General features: G+C 50.4%; 5 protein-coding genes across 5 annotated transcripts; all 5 read right to left on the reverse strand.

Moving 5' to 3' along the window:
* Positions 1–489: 489 nt before the first annotated feature.
* On the reverse strand, positions 490–4,090 carry ASPGLDRAFT_64733 (uncharacterized protein; the record flags this gene model as incomplete). The annotated part of the gene is made up of 2 exons (XM_022548812.1): positions 490–1,812; positions 1,874–4,090. The coding sequence occupies 2 exons, from the start codon at positions 4,088–4,090 to the stop codon at positions 490–492; spliced, it is 3,540 nt and encodes a 1,179-aa protein (XP_022403126.1).
* A 956-nt stretch (positions 4,091–5,046) lies between these two features.
* Positions 5,047–7,505, reverse strand: ASPGLDRAFT_23633 (uncharacterized protein; the record flags this gene model as incomplete). Its single annotated transcript, XM_022543307.1, has 4 exons — positions 5,047–6,112; positions 6,188–7,135; positions 7,324–7,357; positions 7,481–7,505. 4 exons carry the CDS (start codon positions 7,503–7,505, stop codon positions 5,047–5,049), a joined length of 2,073 nt encoding a protein of 690 aa, XP_022403127.1.
* A 533-nt stretch (positions 7,506–8,038) lies between these two features.
* Positions 8,039–9,689, reverse strand: ASPGLDRAFT_121295 (sugar porter family MFS transporter; the record flags this gene model as incomplete). The annotated part of the gene is made up of 3 exons (XM_022540225.1): positions 8,039–8,191; positions 8,247–8,367; positions 8,422–9,689. 3 exons carry the CDS (start codon positions 9,687–9,689, stop codon positions 8,039–8,041), a joined length of 1,542 nt encoding a protein of 513 aa, XP_022403128.1.
* A 399-nt stretch (positions 9,690–10,088) lies between these two features.
* On the reverse strand, positions 10,089–11,590 carry ASPGLDRAFT_23635 (class-II fumarase/aspartase family protein; the record flags this gene model as incomplete). The annotated part of the gene is made up of 3 exons (XM_022543308.1): positions 10,089–11,025; positions 11,091–11,330; positions 11,388–11,590. The coding sequence occupies 3 exons, from the start codon at positions 11,588–11,590 to the stop codon at positions 10,089–10,091; spliced, it is 1,380 nt and encodes a 459-aa protein (XP_022403129.1).
* A 402-nt stretch (positions 11,591–11,992) lies between these two features.
* On the reverse strand, positions 11,993–13,460 carry ASPGLDRAFT_56048 (fungal specific transcription factor domain-containing protein; the record flags this gene model as incomplete). Its single annotated transcript, XM_022548170.1, has 4 exons — positions 11,993–12,559; positions 12,612–12,889; positions 12,940–12,961; positions 13,016–13,460. 4 exons carry the CDS (start codon positions 13,458–13,460, stop codon positions 12,063–12,065), a joined length of 1,242 nt encoding a protein of 413 aa, XP_022403130.1. The 3' UTR covers positions 11,993–12,062.
* Positions 13,461–13,878: the final 418 nt, after the last annotated feature.

Below are 13,878 nucleotides of genomic sequence, written 5' to 3' on the forward strand. Positions count from 1 at the left end.
TACTAGGCGTTCAGGCGTTCAGACGTGGCTTGTGCAGAGCTGACTTGTGCAGGTAGAGAGGGACGAGGGAGAACGAGAGGGAACGCGCGTGACACGCGAACTAGGCGTTTCTCCGCAGCGGCAGATTAGATCCGAGAGCTCAACGGGCGAGATTGCGATTTCGTCGGGTAAAATGAGGGAATGGAAACACCATCGTGGTTGGGCTTGTAATTTTGAAGGTGAAAGGGCTAGAAATTGGGGTACTGGTATTCAACTAGTTGATGACTAGTAGGCCCAGCTCTGTATGCTGGATCCAAGCCGCAACTCTATCCGGCGCCGACTCTCCGACTCTACGCGACACTATGGAGGCTCAAAGATATGAGATAATAAAATACAATTGACATAATAATGCTGAGTGCTAGCATCATGCTTAGAACATACATCAAACAAACTTAACCCAACAATGCCGTTGTACCTTATAACAGATGTATAGCTTGAAATGTAAAACCTTCACTCAAAGCTCAATTCCATGTCGCCTTCTTCGCCAGCCCCAAAGTCATGTTCCGCCCAAGCATTAGGTTCCATAGCTAACGCACCCATAGCGCTGGCACCGACACCGGCGCCAACGCCCACCGGCATTGTCGCGGAGGATCGCAGTTCCGGTCTCGTAGGATATGGGTCATGGCTGGGTGGTTCGAATGCAGAGTGCGAACGTTGTGGTATATCCTCGTCGTAGGAAGTGTCGAAGGTCATTTCGATTCCCTCTTCCTCGTGCGGACCAGAGAGCAAATCAGGGGGTGATGATTTGTGATCAGAAACTGGTGCGGGCGTGGGCTGCGTTGTTCCTGCATTTGGCGTTTCTTTCTCTTTCTCTTTCGCACCAGAGGATGAAGGTGTAGTGGGAGATTGGCCGGTTGGAGAGTTCAGATCCAATTTCATCGGAGGAAGGGTCGACTCCAGCTGCTTAACTTCGATGGCCTCCGAAGCCAGTTCGGCTTTGATAGCGTCAATGTCAAACAAAACCGACCCGGTACCGGCGCTGTCGGTCGAGCTACGCGATATGGACTTGTTGCGCTCGACGTCGTATGTCTCCCATCCCTTCTTTTGCGCCAGTTTCCCTCGTTTGAACAGTCCAAATCGCTTCTTCTCCGGTTTCATCTCCGCTTCTTTACGGGCTTCGTCGATTTCTCGGATCAATTCCCGCTGCCGCTCACCATGGCTTTCCGGATCAGGGTCTTCGATTTCAGCAAATTCCTCGCTCAGCACTTCCCATCCAACCTCTTTCAATAACCGAGGCATTGCTGTACGATAATCCATATGCCCATTGACCAACTGGGTCACATCGAGATTCTCTAGTCCATGGATTCCTTCAACAGGCGCAAGGCCGGCAACACGCATGATTCCACCGCTCGTCGCACGGAACAGATATCCCAAAATCCAGTCGTTGGAAGCGTAGCCGTTCACGAAGCGCCCGGAGACCACGCTGCGAGCTTTGATGTACTCATCCTTGTTTGCCACGTTTGGTGATCCGAACATGTAAACGTTCTCGACAAGCCCTTGGGCCCCCCTATCCGCGAGTTCCTTCAAGCATGAGAAGATGACCCTCGACCCAAGTGAATATCCGAGCAAGGTCACAGGCCTTTTACCCAGGTTGCGGTCTATTAGGGAATCGGCCATAATAAGACCGGCTGCGTTTGCACGGGCCAAGGAAACGTTCCACGGGTTATCGATCAGATAAGACAATTTTGTAAGAACAAGAGGTAGTTGTAGTGATGCCATAAGAGCCACCAGAACGGTACTTCCAAGAACATGTTGAAGACCTTGAGTCAACGCCTGGTGCATTGTCAGCCACGATCCACACTCTCAATGAATGTCACATAACCATGGATCTTACCTCTGTAGCCAGAATGTTGATGGTTTGACCCATACTTTGCAACATTTCAGGTTCCCATAAAACGGAATACATGTCGCCCATGATAGGGTCGACGGTACTGTAGGGCAATCGTACATCATCAACCTTTCCAGTCATCCAACCAGATACCGTAATTATGAGATTGACCCGTTTGTTATTGTGCAGCGGTCGATATTCAAACGTCCGAACAGCACCAGTTCGGCGATGCGAAGCCCTCAGTCCAATTGTGCCTCCAGTCAATGTAGCACCAGACGCGATCAGAGCCGTACCACCTGCTCCTCCCAGGAAAGCACTGGTGCCTGTAATGCCAACAGTCGTAAAACCGGCAGCAATACCAGCGCCAATGACTGGCGCCAGCAACCCAGCTGAGAGACCAATGACCAGTCCGCCTCCTACAGTGGCCAGACCCATAACCATATATCTGCGCTTCAAGGCCGACTTCCGACGCTTCTCCATATGATCTGATTCATCCCATGTCTCCTGATTATTTTCTGCCTCCTGCATTTCAAGAGCATCCATCACTCGTTTCTCGAACTTAGTGATCTGAAGCCATGGTACTTCCATAGCCCGACCAACCCTCTCGAGCAGGCTCCGGGATCTAGCATCATAGGCCGAATCTGCGATCAAAACCAAGAAGAGATCGCAAAGGACCGTCCATCGGAGGTCGATATCGATCTTGGCCGATGTTGGCATATCGGATGGAGATTGAACCTCTGGAGGGTCATCTTCTCCTTCGGTCGTCTCATACGGTGGGGGAGGGGACGTCGACGCGGAATCTCGATTTACTTCAGTCGAGATACTACCTTGATGGCTGTCCTTAGCATCGGGAGAGGTAACGGAGGATGTAGACTCGCGTGGGGGGCCGTCTTCCTCTGCCATGGGGTTCTTGACTCGCGTATTTTGCATTAAAGGCGGTACAAGATCCAATGGCTGCACGCCATGTTGGGCCAGCTGCTCAATCATAATTTGCTCTGCAGCATCGATTTCCATATGCGCATAAAGCCGTGCCATCATCGCTTGCCCCCACATCTTCGTGACGTCCCTGCCCTTCTGTAGTGCCTTTTTGGCGCCTTTTGTCGTGGGTATCTTCTCCAGATCCAATGACATTTCATGTATAGATAGTCTGGTTACCCCGACATATGCTATCCTTTGGCCTTCGGTCAGGATGTCTTTCGTGGCCTGGAGTTGACTGTCGGGATCACGCAGCTCTTCCCCTTCTACACCGGCTGAGTTGCCTGCTGCTTCTTTGAACAGGTAGCTTGTGTCTTCGTCCAAGCTTGTCGCTGACTGTGCATCCTCGTCGAGCTGGACGCGAGTGTAGCCCTTGCCAGCGCCACTATAACCCTTTTGTGCATATTCTTCTTCCTCCTGTCTCTTGGCTCCACGAGCAAGCAGCCGACCAAAATCATCGTACTCGTCGAACTCCCCGAGAGCAGGCATTTCCTTCCACTCATTGTCACTTTCTTCCTCGCTCTCACCGTCGTCCGATTCTTGGCCTGCGGTGAGTCGCTGATGTGACCATTCTGAAGCCTTGAGATTCGGCCGTTTTCCACGTTGGCCTTCGGGTTTAGGAGCAATGGCGCTTTCTGTGTTGGGCGTGGCATTCTCATCTTGGACACCTTGCGTAGGTGCGCTAGGAGTAACCAGTTTCTCATCTTCCGGTGAAGCAATGGGGTCTTTCTCTGAAAATTCCTTCTTCTCCGATACTGGCGCTTGAGCAGGCAATTGTGCTGCTTGACTCTCTGGACTACCCTGTGCCAAGTCACCAGAGGTCTCAGGTTTATGGGTGGTAGCTTCGCGCTCTTTCTCCGGCTCGTCTGGTTGTTCTGATTTCTCCGCAGCTTTTTGCCCCTCTTGGCTTTCCAGCTGAGCATTACCGTCTCTTTTCAGGGAGGTCTCTTCCACATCATGAAATACCTCATGATTGTCCGAGGCTTCACTTTCGGGCTGCGGTGGTGGTCGAGGGCGCGCTCGAATCGGAAGCCCAAAGTCATCTACCTCGTCCTGCTGCTTCGTTATATCCCGTCCATCCTGCTCTACAACCGACTTATGTCCCAGTATCCCACTCCGCGAGTTCACATTCTCCTTCTCATTATCGACATTATTCCCCGGCAATTGCGCATCGTCTCTCGGCGGATCCCCAGACTGAGCAGTCAAATCGACGGTCCGATCAGTTGCGGCGTTAGAGGTAGAGGTCATTATTCATGGGCGTAGCGGAAGTCAAAGAACGTAAGCGATTTTCAAGCAAGTAATATTATTTCTTTCCCTGTCTACCTCCGGGTACGGTCCGTAGCTGACCATCCGTGCAAGTGTACACGGTTCGGGTGGTATCCGTGCTTTTTTCTTCCGGTACGAGCTATGACGGACTCCGTCTGTACCTGACCGTGCAGTCCTTGATCGCAATCATCGGACAGCCTGAACGATATCTCCGGAGGATAGGATCGTTGGCCACGCGGCCTCGTCTCTGGGAAAAGGGCGAAGGGAAGGGAAAGATGCCGTAGAACCACCGGAAGGCAGAAAGATAGCCGAGACCTAGGACATTCAGGGAGTTGTTTTAGCCCAATGATCAATGGGGAAGGGACAATATTTGCCCTTTCAAGTGTTTTTCTTTTGTTTCTCAGAGCGTACCCTAACAGCCCGGTTGAAAGAATAGTAGTGGTTGTCTGCGACCGGGAGGCGTTGGTTCAGTTCAGCACCGCAAGCAGCGAGAATCGCCTGTCACGGAGATACAGCGTCTACTCTGAGTACAACAAGGAGACGGTAGGGCTGTTCCGATCCACGCAAGGCACCTCCGGCAGTTTAAGGGGTCAATGGGCTTACAATGGATTATTTTATTAAGAATATATACCCCTGAGGTATACAAGACACTATTCCGTGATTTGTCTGAGTCCGATGCGGTTCAAAGCAGCGCGGGGAGGGGTGTATTGTTGTTACAATACGGTATTTATCCCTTTTGGATCAAGTTCAGACATCGCTCAAATCTCTCTACTGTACATGTTTTGTCAAGGAGCAGTGCAAGAGTGATCCTGGAGTGATCCAGCATGATCAAAAAGCAGCATCATATTTACACATCACTCTTTTCACATGTGAGTACTCTGGTGTGAGAGCTACTTCGTGATTAGATAGGTTGGTTAGAGCATAGATTTCCAATCAGTTCAGTTCCCCCATGGTACCAAAAATGAATCCGTGAATTCAAATGGCTCCATCTGATTTATCTCATCAATCGAAAAAGGGGTCCACGTAGTGGTCGCTATGCTCATCGGGTCGAGCATACTAGAATAGTCGAACGAGCGAGGTGTTTGCGCAGGCGAGCTGGCGAAAATGGAATGCGGGATAGGCATGCCAGGTGACTGGGCCAAATGCGGCGGTTGCTCAATGGCTCTCGAGTCAGCTCGTAAATAGTGATTGTACAAGTATTGTAGGAAGGAAGATGCCTGGCTTAGCTCGCTTATCGCCTCTGGTGACAGTCCCGAATTTAAATTCCCTGATGTTGAAGCTATGTCGTAGGCAGTTGTTGACTGGGGCTTGAGAAGCTCTATAGCGGTTTGAACCGGTTTAATTGATTCCAATGAACTAGCGTGGTTCACCGATGATGGCTGTGATACAGAGACATCCTGCGGTCCTCTAACCCAGCAATCGTAGAGCAGCATTAGGGCACTTTGGAACACAAGGTGATACCCAGCTGGCCACATTTGAGGCAAGAGGTGGTGGCCCCTTTCATTTTGGAAGCAAGCGATGATCTGTGTTGCTGACTTCACACAGACACCCAGGCTCTCGCCAAACTGCGGCTCCTCGGGGCTAAAGGTCAAGGCGGGGCGATGAATGAGGACGATAGTGAATTGTGTCAGTAAGGAAAGCCATAGCGAGATGTATCCGGACGTCTCTCCAAGGCCATTCTTTCCTATGTATACCGTCAGAGCAATATCTGACTGGGAAGTCTGGATATTCTGACTCCACACATCCAGCTCTCGCTGGAGATGCTGAATCTTTCCGACCGCTCCGCGTCGGTCCGTCGTTGTGTACATCTGCTGCAAACAGCGAGACAAGATTTGAGAAAGTTGGATATAGTGGATGAATGGCTCCACACGGGTCGTTTCTCCGGGAAGAGGATAGGACAGTTGCTCGCAGTGCAGATCATCGAAATCAGCATTAATAGGTAGATCAACGTCTACGTCGGCATGCTGGACAGTCCGTGGTAGACCAAACAATACACTTGATTGCCTGGCGTGATGTCAGTATCAGACAGGATTAAAAGCGGGAAGAATGAGTCCGTACACGTCAAGTATATACACACACCACCATAACCGCTTACGCAATTCTGTTTCACCCAGAATATGGCGAAAGCGTCTTGAATGACGATGAAGACCAAGTGACTGGGCGAGCCTGATTGCCATCCCACAGACGCGCAGGCCTAAGGAATGCTGCGATGTGGTCTGTAGGTAAAGCAGATAGAGCAAGAGTGCCTGGAGGGTTGTGAGATCACCGCGACTTGGCATTCGTCCAAAGAGGTCGCTCAATATCCTGTCATAATGTGACTGTGTCAAGGTGTGATTCAAGACGTCCGAGTCAGGACTATGATGACTGAACGCATTGAGGGCGAGCAGTGCATAGGCTTGAAGTAAAAAGGAATTGTCGGAAGAGGCCCGGATACCCTGGAAGAGTTGGTCTAGAGCTGCGAAAAATTGCTTTGACAGGAGGACTGGATATAGAATGCCCCAACAGTGCTGGAACCAGTCAAAGACGGCCTCAAAGGCGGTAGGACCTTGTTGACAGAGGAAATCATATTCAAAATTTGGAAGATTCAAAAACTGGGGCTCAACCCAGTGCGGGTCAGGCTCACTCGGACGCATTCGAACACTCCCATGACACACTTTCAAAACATGTAAACGGAAGACACCTTCAGGGAAATGGTCAGAAGATTGAAAGCGCCTTTGATACTGCTGTTGGGCCGATAATATGAAATGCACGCCGGTCGTGGACCCTGCAAAGAATTCCGCATTGCTGTCCCCAAGGACCAGCCGTCCTAGGTGCCCGACCACGGGACCTTGGGAGGAGCGTTTGTGGGATGGTGGAACACTGTTTACATTTGAATGTAGTTGCTTCAGGCGTTCCAGTTCCTCATTCTGGCGGGCGACGGTAGCCCGCAACTCCTCCGCCTGCGCCGATACATCGCGTACTTGATCGCGGGCCTTTTTCAACTCATCCCTGAGCTGCTGGATAGTTTCCCGTGTGGGCTCAACATAGCTAATAGATGCTCAGTACTGCGAAATCAATAACAAGTTAGGGGAAAGAGTTAGGTACCCTCGAGGAGTGGTTTTTCGACGCAGCTGGGCCGATGTGGTGCATTCAACGCCTGCGCGGTCACACTTGCCACACTACTTCCCCAACCAGTCAGAACAGGATGTGCAGGTGGATAGTAGGAAATGCCTTACCTTCGGTTGTCGCCCATCACATTTGACCCGTTTTCTAGGAGAAAGTCAGTGTCGAGCAGTCCATCTTAAGCGATATCTTGCTTACACTCTGCACCGGTCACTGTTCGTGGATATTTTGATGATTAGCTCCAACAGAAGATAGGGAATGAGCGCCTACCTACCAAACCTGAACCATGATGCATCACGATGCAGCAGTTGATATCCTCGGTATGAGATGACGTGAGTGTATTGATGTTGGGGTACGGGATAACCGCTTATTCCGGCCTTTTTTTAGCCTGAGGCATCAGGTGGCCCTAAGGCATCCTACACCGTCCACTCTCCCGTTGATCCGCTTGACCAGACGACTCACCATGCTAGTGCCCATTTTGTCACTTCGCAGTAGCCTTTCTTTTCTTGTTTTTTGTACTCAACCTGGTTGAGAACAGGTTCAATGGCCTCTGCTGCCTCCTCCAGGCCACTGACGATATGGCAACTCGAGGCGTAGCGCTTGTGGACACTGACCAGCGCTGTCATGGCTTTCGGGTACCCTTCGTTCTGCTCGAATGGTTGATGATCATATGCGTTACTCGGTATAATAACTATCGTTCAAACATGTTATATTGCAAGAGGTAAGTGTGAAAATAGATTCAACAAATAACTACACAGGTTGGGAATGTGTACTAGAAATAGCCTATATATCTTGAAAACATCAAGCCATGGAGAAAATAAATACTAGCTACACCGACTCTCGATGCTCGACTACCTCCTTTTCCTCGTCTACATTAGCCATAACGGACTGATCGGTCTCCTTCATGTACTTGACGCACGACAGCACGCTCGGGCTGTCACGGAACATTCGGTCGATGTCTTCGAGGCTTCGTCCCGCGGTCTACTGAAGGTCAGTTTTCAAACAAAAATTAGACAGGGAGACTAAGATAGCTTACCTCCGGATACAGGAAGTATACGGATAGTGGAATGCAGAATCCAACACATGTATACACAATGTAATATCGGTACTCGATTGTGTCGATGGCCACGGGCGTAATCATTGTTACAGCGAAGTTCCTAACAGGTTTTAGTATCACCGAGCTAGTTTCAGGATGATACGGAAAAACTCACCACAACCAGTGGTTTGCAGTCGAGATACTAGACATAGCCACCCGCAACCGCGTCGGGGACACTTCAGTGCAGTACAGGAAATTGGCACCCAGGAATCCAATCGGAATAAAAAAGTTGAACAGGAACACAAACAACACACTGACTACCTGTGCGCCATAGTTCGACGTCGGGAAATATGTCGCAATAGCTAGTCCCATCATGCACGTAGCCATGCCAGTACCACTGAGCATAAGCACAAAGCGGCGTCCGAATCGATCAATAGCAAAGAACCCTATAAAGCAAGAGAGAAACTTCCAGGTCAGGGTGCCTCCGCTTAGGATACGAGCTGTTTCCGAGTCAATTCCCAGGCCAGACTCGAAGATGGTAGTCGAGTAGACCGAGATCAGATTTCCGCCTGACATTTGTTGATAGAATTGCAGGAGGATGCAGAGACCAAAGCGATACAGCAGTCGGTCTTCGCCCATGCGGAGAAGATCTAACAGTGACGCTGCCGTGTGGCGGGTTTCCTCCAGAGATATCTGCATAGCCGTGATCTCCCGGTGGATTTGGGTCGAATTCTCCGTATCATCCTTGAGCGCTGCTAGAGTGGCGTACGCCGCCTGTACTCGATTTTGTCGAACTAGCCATCGGGGAGACTCTGGCATGAATAAGATAGATGATGCAAGCACAAGAGAAAAGAAGATGGGGATTGCGACTGGGGGTCGCCAGGTGACGGGACCAGTTTTGAACTGATAGAAGCCCAGATTTATCCACGCCTGTAACATGTACCCCATTGATATGAAGACACCGTCCAAAACAACATGCTTGCCACGGTTGTGTGAACTGGAGCATTCGCTCTGCCACGTTGGGACGGTTCCACTTAGCATGCCAACACCCATGCCCAGGATAGTTCGACCGACAATCAGCTGGGTGAGCTGGAATGCCGATGCCTCGAGAACCTCTCCCACCAGTGTATATACCGCCCCAGCCAAAATGACCAGCTTCCGTCCAAAACGATCGGCGGTGTAGGAGCACGAGAAGGATCCGATGAGAGCCCCAAGGGTAAAAGTGGCAATCACCATGCCCTGGATGGTGGCATTGTCGCTTTTCTGGGCACCGTGGGTTGTAGCCGTGTCGATGCGAGGGAAATGTTCGACCCAATCAGGCAGAGTGGCCAGTCCAGCGACATTCGTCTGATTGTAGCCAAATAGGAGAAAGGCAGGGCACACTACCAGAATGAGCTGGGCGAGTGTCAAGGATGTTCCTCGAAGGCCAAGAAAGGAGGACATTGTGATTAAGCACAGTCAAGCAGGAGATGGAACGGGGGACCTGCACGAGCACAGATTTTGCTCGCTTCCCCGGATCAGAATTTATAGATCTTCTTTCGGAAAATTATGCATAGGGCCAAGATCCGGGGTTGATATTCCTTGTGGAGTTGATTTCATGGGGAATCGGAATAGGGTCCTATTCCTGACCGGACTGCTATCCCAGTCTGCTCGGGCCTGCTCAACTGAGCCAAATGGGGAGATATCTACGATGATCAAGGAAGCGTACAAGCAACTCTAGCTTGTGTCAAGTAGTCGAGAGTAGGTGCCTTGAAGGACTGGGAAAATGGGAGGTTCTCTATACGTAGACATTGAAAAATGACAGATGCAAACTTCAACTTCATTTATTTGTCTCAATTTGAATTATACGCTATCGACAAGCTTTCTGGGCCCTTTGGCCTCATTGACCACTCTATCGACCATCAACTGGCAACTCCCAAGATAATTCAACGGATCGCACAACTGTGCCAATTTGTCTTCTCCCAACTGTTCCACCACACGGGAGTCCTTCTTGAGAACGTCCAATAATGCCCGGTCCTCTTCTATAGCCGCCTTACATGCATTGTATACCACGTCGTGGGCCTGTTGTCGACCGATGAACTCGCCTAGGCTCATCATCACCGCTTCTCCAACGATCAATCCTCTGGTACAAAGGAGATTTTTCATCATCGAGGCTTCTTTAACTACCAGTCCCCCGAGAACAAAATTAGTTTGGTACAGTGCACCCACTGCCACCGTGAATGCCTCGGGGATGGCCGCCCATTCCAGGTGCCAGGGACCCGACGCTCGCTCAAAGTCCACCACCATAGCATCCAGCCCCAAGGAGGCATGGGATCGCAGCAACTTTGATGCAGCCAGAATCACCTCGCTGGAGATTGGATTCCGCTTCTGCGGCATAGTAGAAGATGCTCCGCGGTGAGGCACAAACGGCTCCGAGACCTCGTCCATCTCGTTCGAAGACATGATGATGAGGTCCAGGGCGATTTTCCCCAGTGTTCCTCCAATCAGGGCCAGATACCCAAGGATCTCCCCAATGTTATCGCGAGCCACGTGCCATGTGATCATGGGGTCTTCCAGACCTACTTCCTTGGCTAGCTGTGCTCGAACGCACAGTCCACTATCGTCAGTTCCCAAGGAGGCGAGTGTGCCCGCGGCGCCTCCGAACTGGACTAAGAGACACCGTTCTCGCAGTTGTTGAAGTCGGTCCTTGTGTCGTAAGATACTAGAAAGATAGACGGCACATTTGTATCCGAAGGTACAGGGCAGTGCGTGCTGGAGGTGGGTTCGACCAGCCATTGGACTACAACCGGATGGCATGAGGGTTAGTAGCTGATGTTTTTGTGTCTGGAGATGGTCTGTACTAACGTATCCCGGTGTTTCTCCGACAAAGAGGTCAGGATCTCAATGAGTGTGTCCAGCTTCCTCCCGACCAACTTCAATCCTTCTTTCATTTGCAACATCGAGGCCACGTCCATGATGTCCTGGGTGGTTGCACCCCAATGGATGTACTTCCCCATCGCTTCGGGGGTGTGCTCCACCAATTGCATGACTAGCGGAAGAACGGGGTATCCAACAATCTCGGTCTCTTGTGATAATCTCTCGAAGCTAAGCATATCGTGTCAGTACTTCGTCCGAGTGATACCGGGGATATCTGAAGCATACTCCAATTTAACCGTATCAAGGGCAGCCGTGATTGCAGCTCCGGCGTCGCGGGGGATCACTCCGACCGTGGACTCGGCACGAGCCAACGCCGCTTCAGTTTGAACGAGATATTGAGCGTAGGCTTCATCGCTGAAGATGTGACGGATCTCCTCTGTACCGAACAGATCGCGGAAGATTCGCGAGTCAAAGGCGGAGATGGACATGGTGGGAAGTGTAGCGGCGCAACCCAATGGCAGCGACTACAAAGATACTTAGAGAATTGAATGCGCAGATCATTCAACCTCTCCAGCAGCTATTCACAAGAGAAAAGCAGAAGTTGAAATTTATAGCTACACGCAGTCAACATGAGGGGGGCGCGAATCCCCTTCGGAATAGGATCTAATCCCGAGCACCCACTGACAAGATGTGGATCACATTGACATTGAAGCACTGAAATGCATTCAAAGACTCTGGTATTTAGTGCGACATCACATGCAGATTTAGAAGTAGGTAGTTCCACCAATTCAACCTCAAACAGTATCCTGCTTGCGCCAAATGTGGCTCTTGTGGGATATCCACATACGTATACTTCGTCGACAACGGACTGGTCTGATGCAGTACGAAGTGCTCATCGAATAAAGCTCTGGATTATGTACCTAAGACCTATCTTCACTCAGGTCGTGATCCTGCTTCTTGCTAAACTCGCCCCTTCTGGAATCGATCGTACCAATTCCGGCCTTTGACGGCCATAACATGATACCAGCGACTGGGTACCATATACTTCCCACCGTCGCTCGCCTCTGCTATCATCTTCGCCATTTCATCCAGGTACATATTAGCCTTGACATCCTGGGGTTCAAGGAATACCCCAAAGTCTCCGGATACGGCGGAGACATGGATGTCTAAAAGAGACAGTACTGCTGTGCCAACTCGCGTGTAGATTGGGTTTGGGATCTGTCTCATCGTGTCCGTATTGCAGCTGAGGAAGCGATCAAGGAGTTCGTGTGTTACAATCATCCATTTGATCGTGATTTCCATACGGATTGTGCTTTTCAGGGTGGATTGTGGTTGGGCGTCAGGCCGCGGGAGTGTGTAGAAAGGCTGTCTAATTGCATCTGGATCTCGGTAGCTTTTGCCAGTTACGAGCTCATACATGGCGAGATTTATATGGCGATATTCGAGAAACAGGGGCGCTAAAAATGAGTCAGATGTTCGTTCAACTGCTTCATGAGAACAGGTAATTACCACACAGCAGGCCTATAGGAATCCTTGTCCTCCAAGACTGCATCTGATTATCGAACTTTATCAGCACATCTCGTATGTGAGATTCAACTGGCGGAGCAGCTGCAGAAGAATTTCTAAAACCGAGGGAAGTAGTAGTCTCATCGAAAATGCGTTGTAGCTCGAACCATGCGGCTACCTGTCGATCAATCAATGTGGGAGAATGCACTAAGTATTCGAGACATTCTCTCATCCAGTCATTGAACACGAGCATGTTCGGTCGATGTGTTTTTATTGCTATACTGCTCCAGTTTAGCCTGATATTCCAGGTTTTTTGACCGCCAGTACTTACGTGGAGGTCAAGTGGTAGCATCCTAGAATGGTTCTAGCCTGCTCTGCCATATACTAATCATACACCCCATCTTTACCTCCTGTGGCTCCTGGCTTCTCAGATACCCTGCGCTTCGAGGCCAACCCGATTTCCAAGGCCATAGTTGCAGCGATATGGATATATTGATAGTGCTGTAGCTTCGACGGCGAGTCAGGAGGATAATAAAAAACCGTCATGAGAAGCAACGCTTGAACTAGTTCCAACGACTTTTCAGCTTGGACAAAAAATTGATCCACGTAGAGCTGGATCATCTCGCGATTGAGGACAGCCGCCACACCGGCATCCACGACTATAGACGCAGCGGCGATCACGGATAGGAAGAGCACAGGCTTCGAGCGACGCAACTCAGAGGCGGTTGTACTTGCTAGGAATACCACAGTTAAGCAGAACTTCATGAGATCGTGGGCATAAATGTTTACCAGTGTGTCAGCCAACTCCAGCGAAATCACGCCGCGGTCAATCACATCACTGTATGGGGGCATTTTACGGTGATATTTTCATTACGGTGTCGCCCGCCAAGCACGGATAAGTGGTTGGCGGGCGACGCCGCAAGTAGTTATCATATTCCACGCAGGAAACAAGTTCTACTTCTGGTATCCTGTTGGTGATACGGTTATGGGGATTTTCTCGGGGGATTTGGACGAGATTGTCGAGATTATCGCTACGCGGGGACCGAAGGCTCTGCGGACGAAACGCATCTATGCCTAAACAATATAGCACGATACAATTTGGTCTTTCCACTAGCGAAGCCTCTATGTTTATCGATCCTATGGCGGTGCACCCTGAAACCCTGCGCAGTATTCGGACTCCTAAATGCGAATAAACTTATCACAGCTTGAGCGTCTCTACCGGCTAATCCGAATTTGGACATGCTCCGTAGACGTGATCTCCATATTCGGG

The sequence above is a fragment of the Aspergillus glaucus genome (assembly GCF_001890805.1).
Source record: "Aspergillus glaucus CBS 516.65 unplaced genomic scaffold ASPGLscaffold_5, whole genome shotgun sequence".
In the NCBI taxonomy this organism is placed as follows: domain Eukaryota; kingdom Fungi; phylum Ascomycota; class Eurotiomycetes; order Eurotiales; family Aspergillaceae; genus Aspergillus; species Aspergillus glaucus.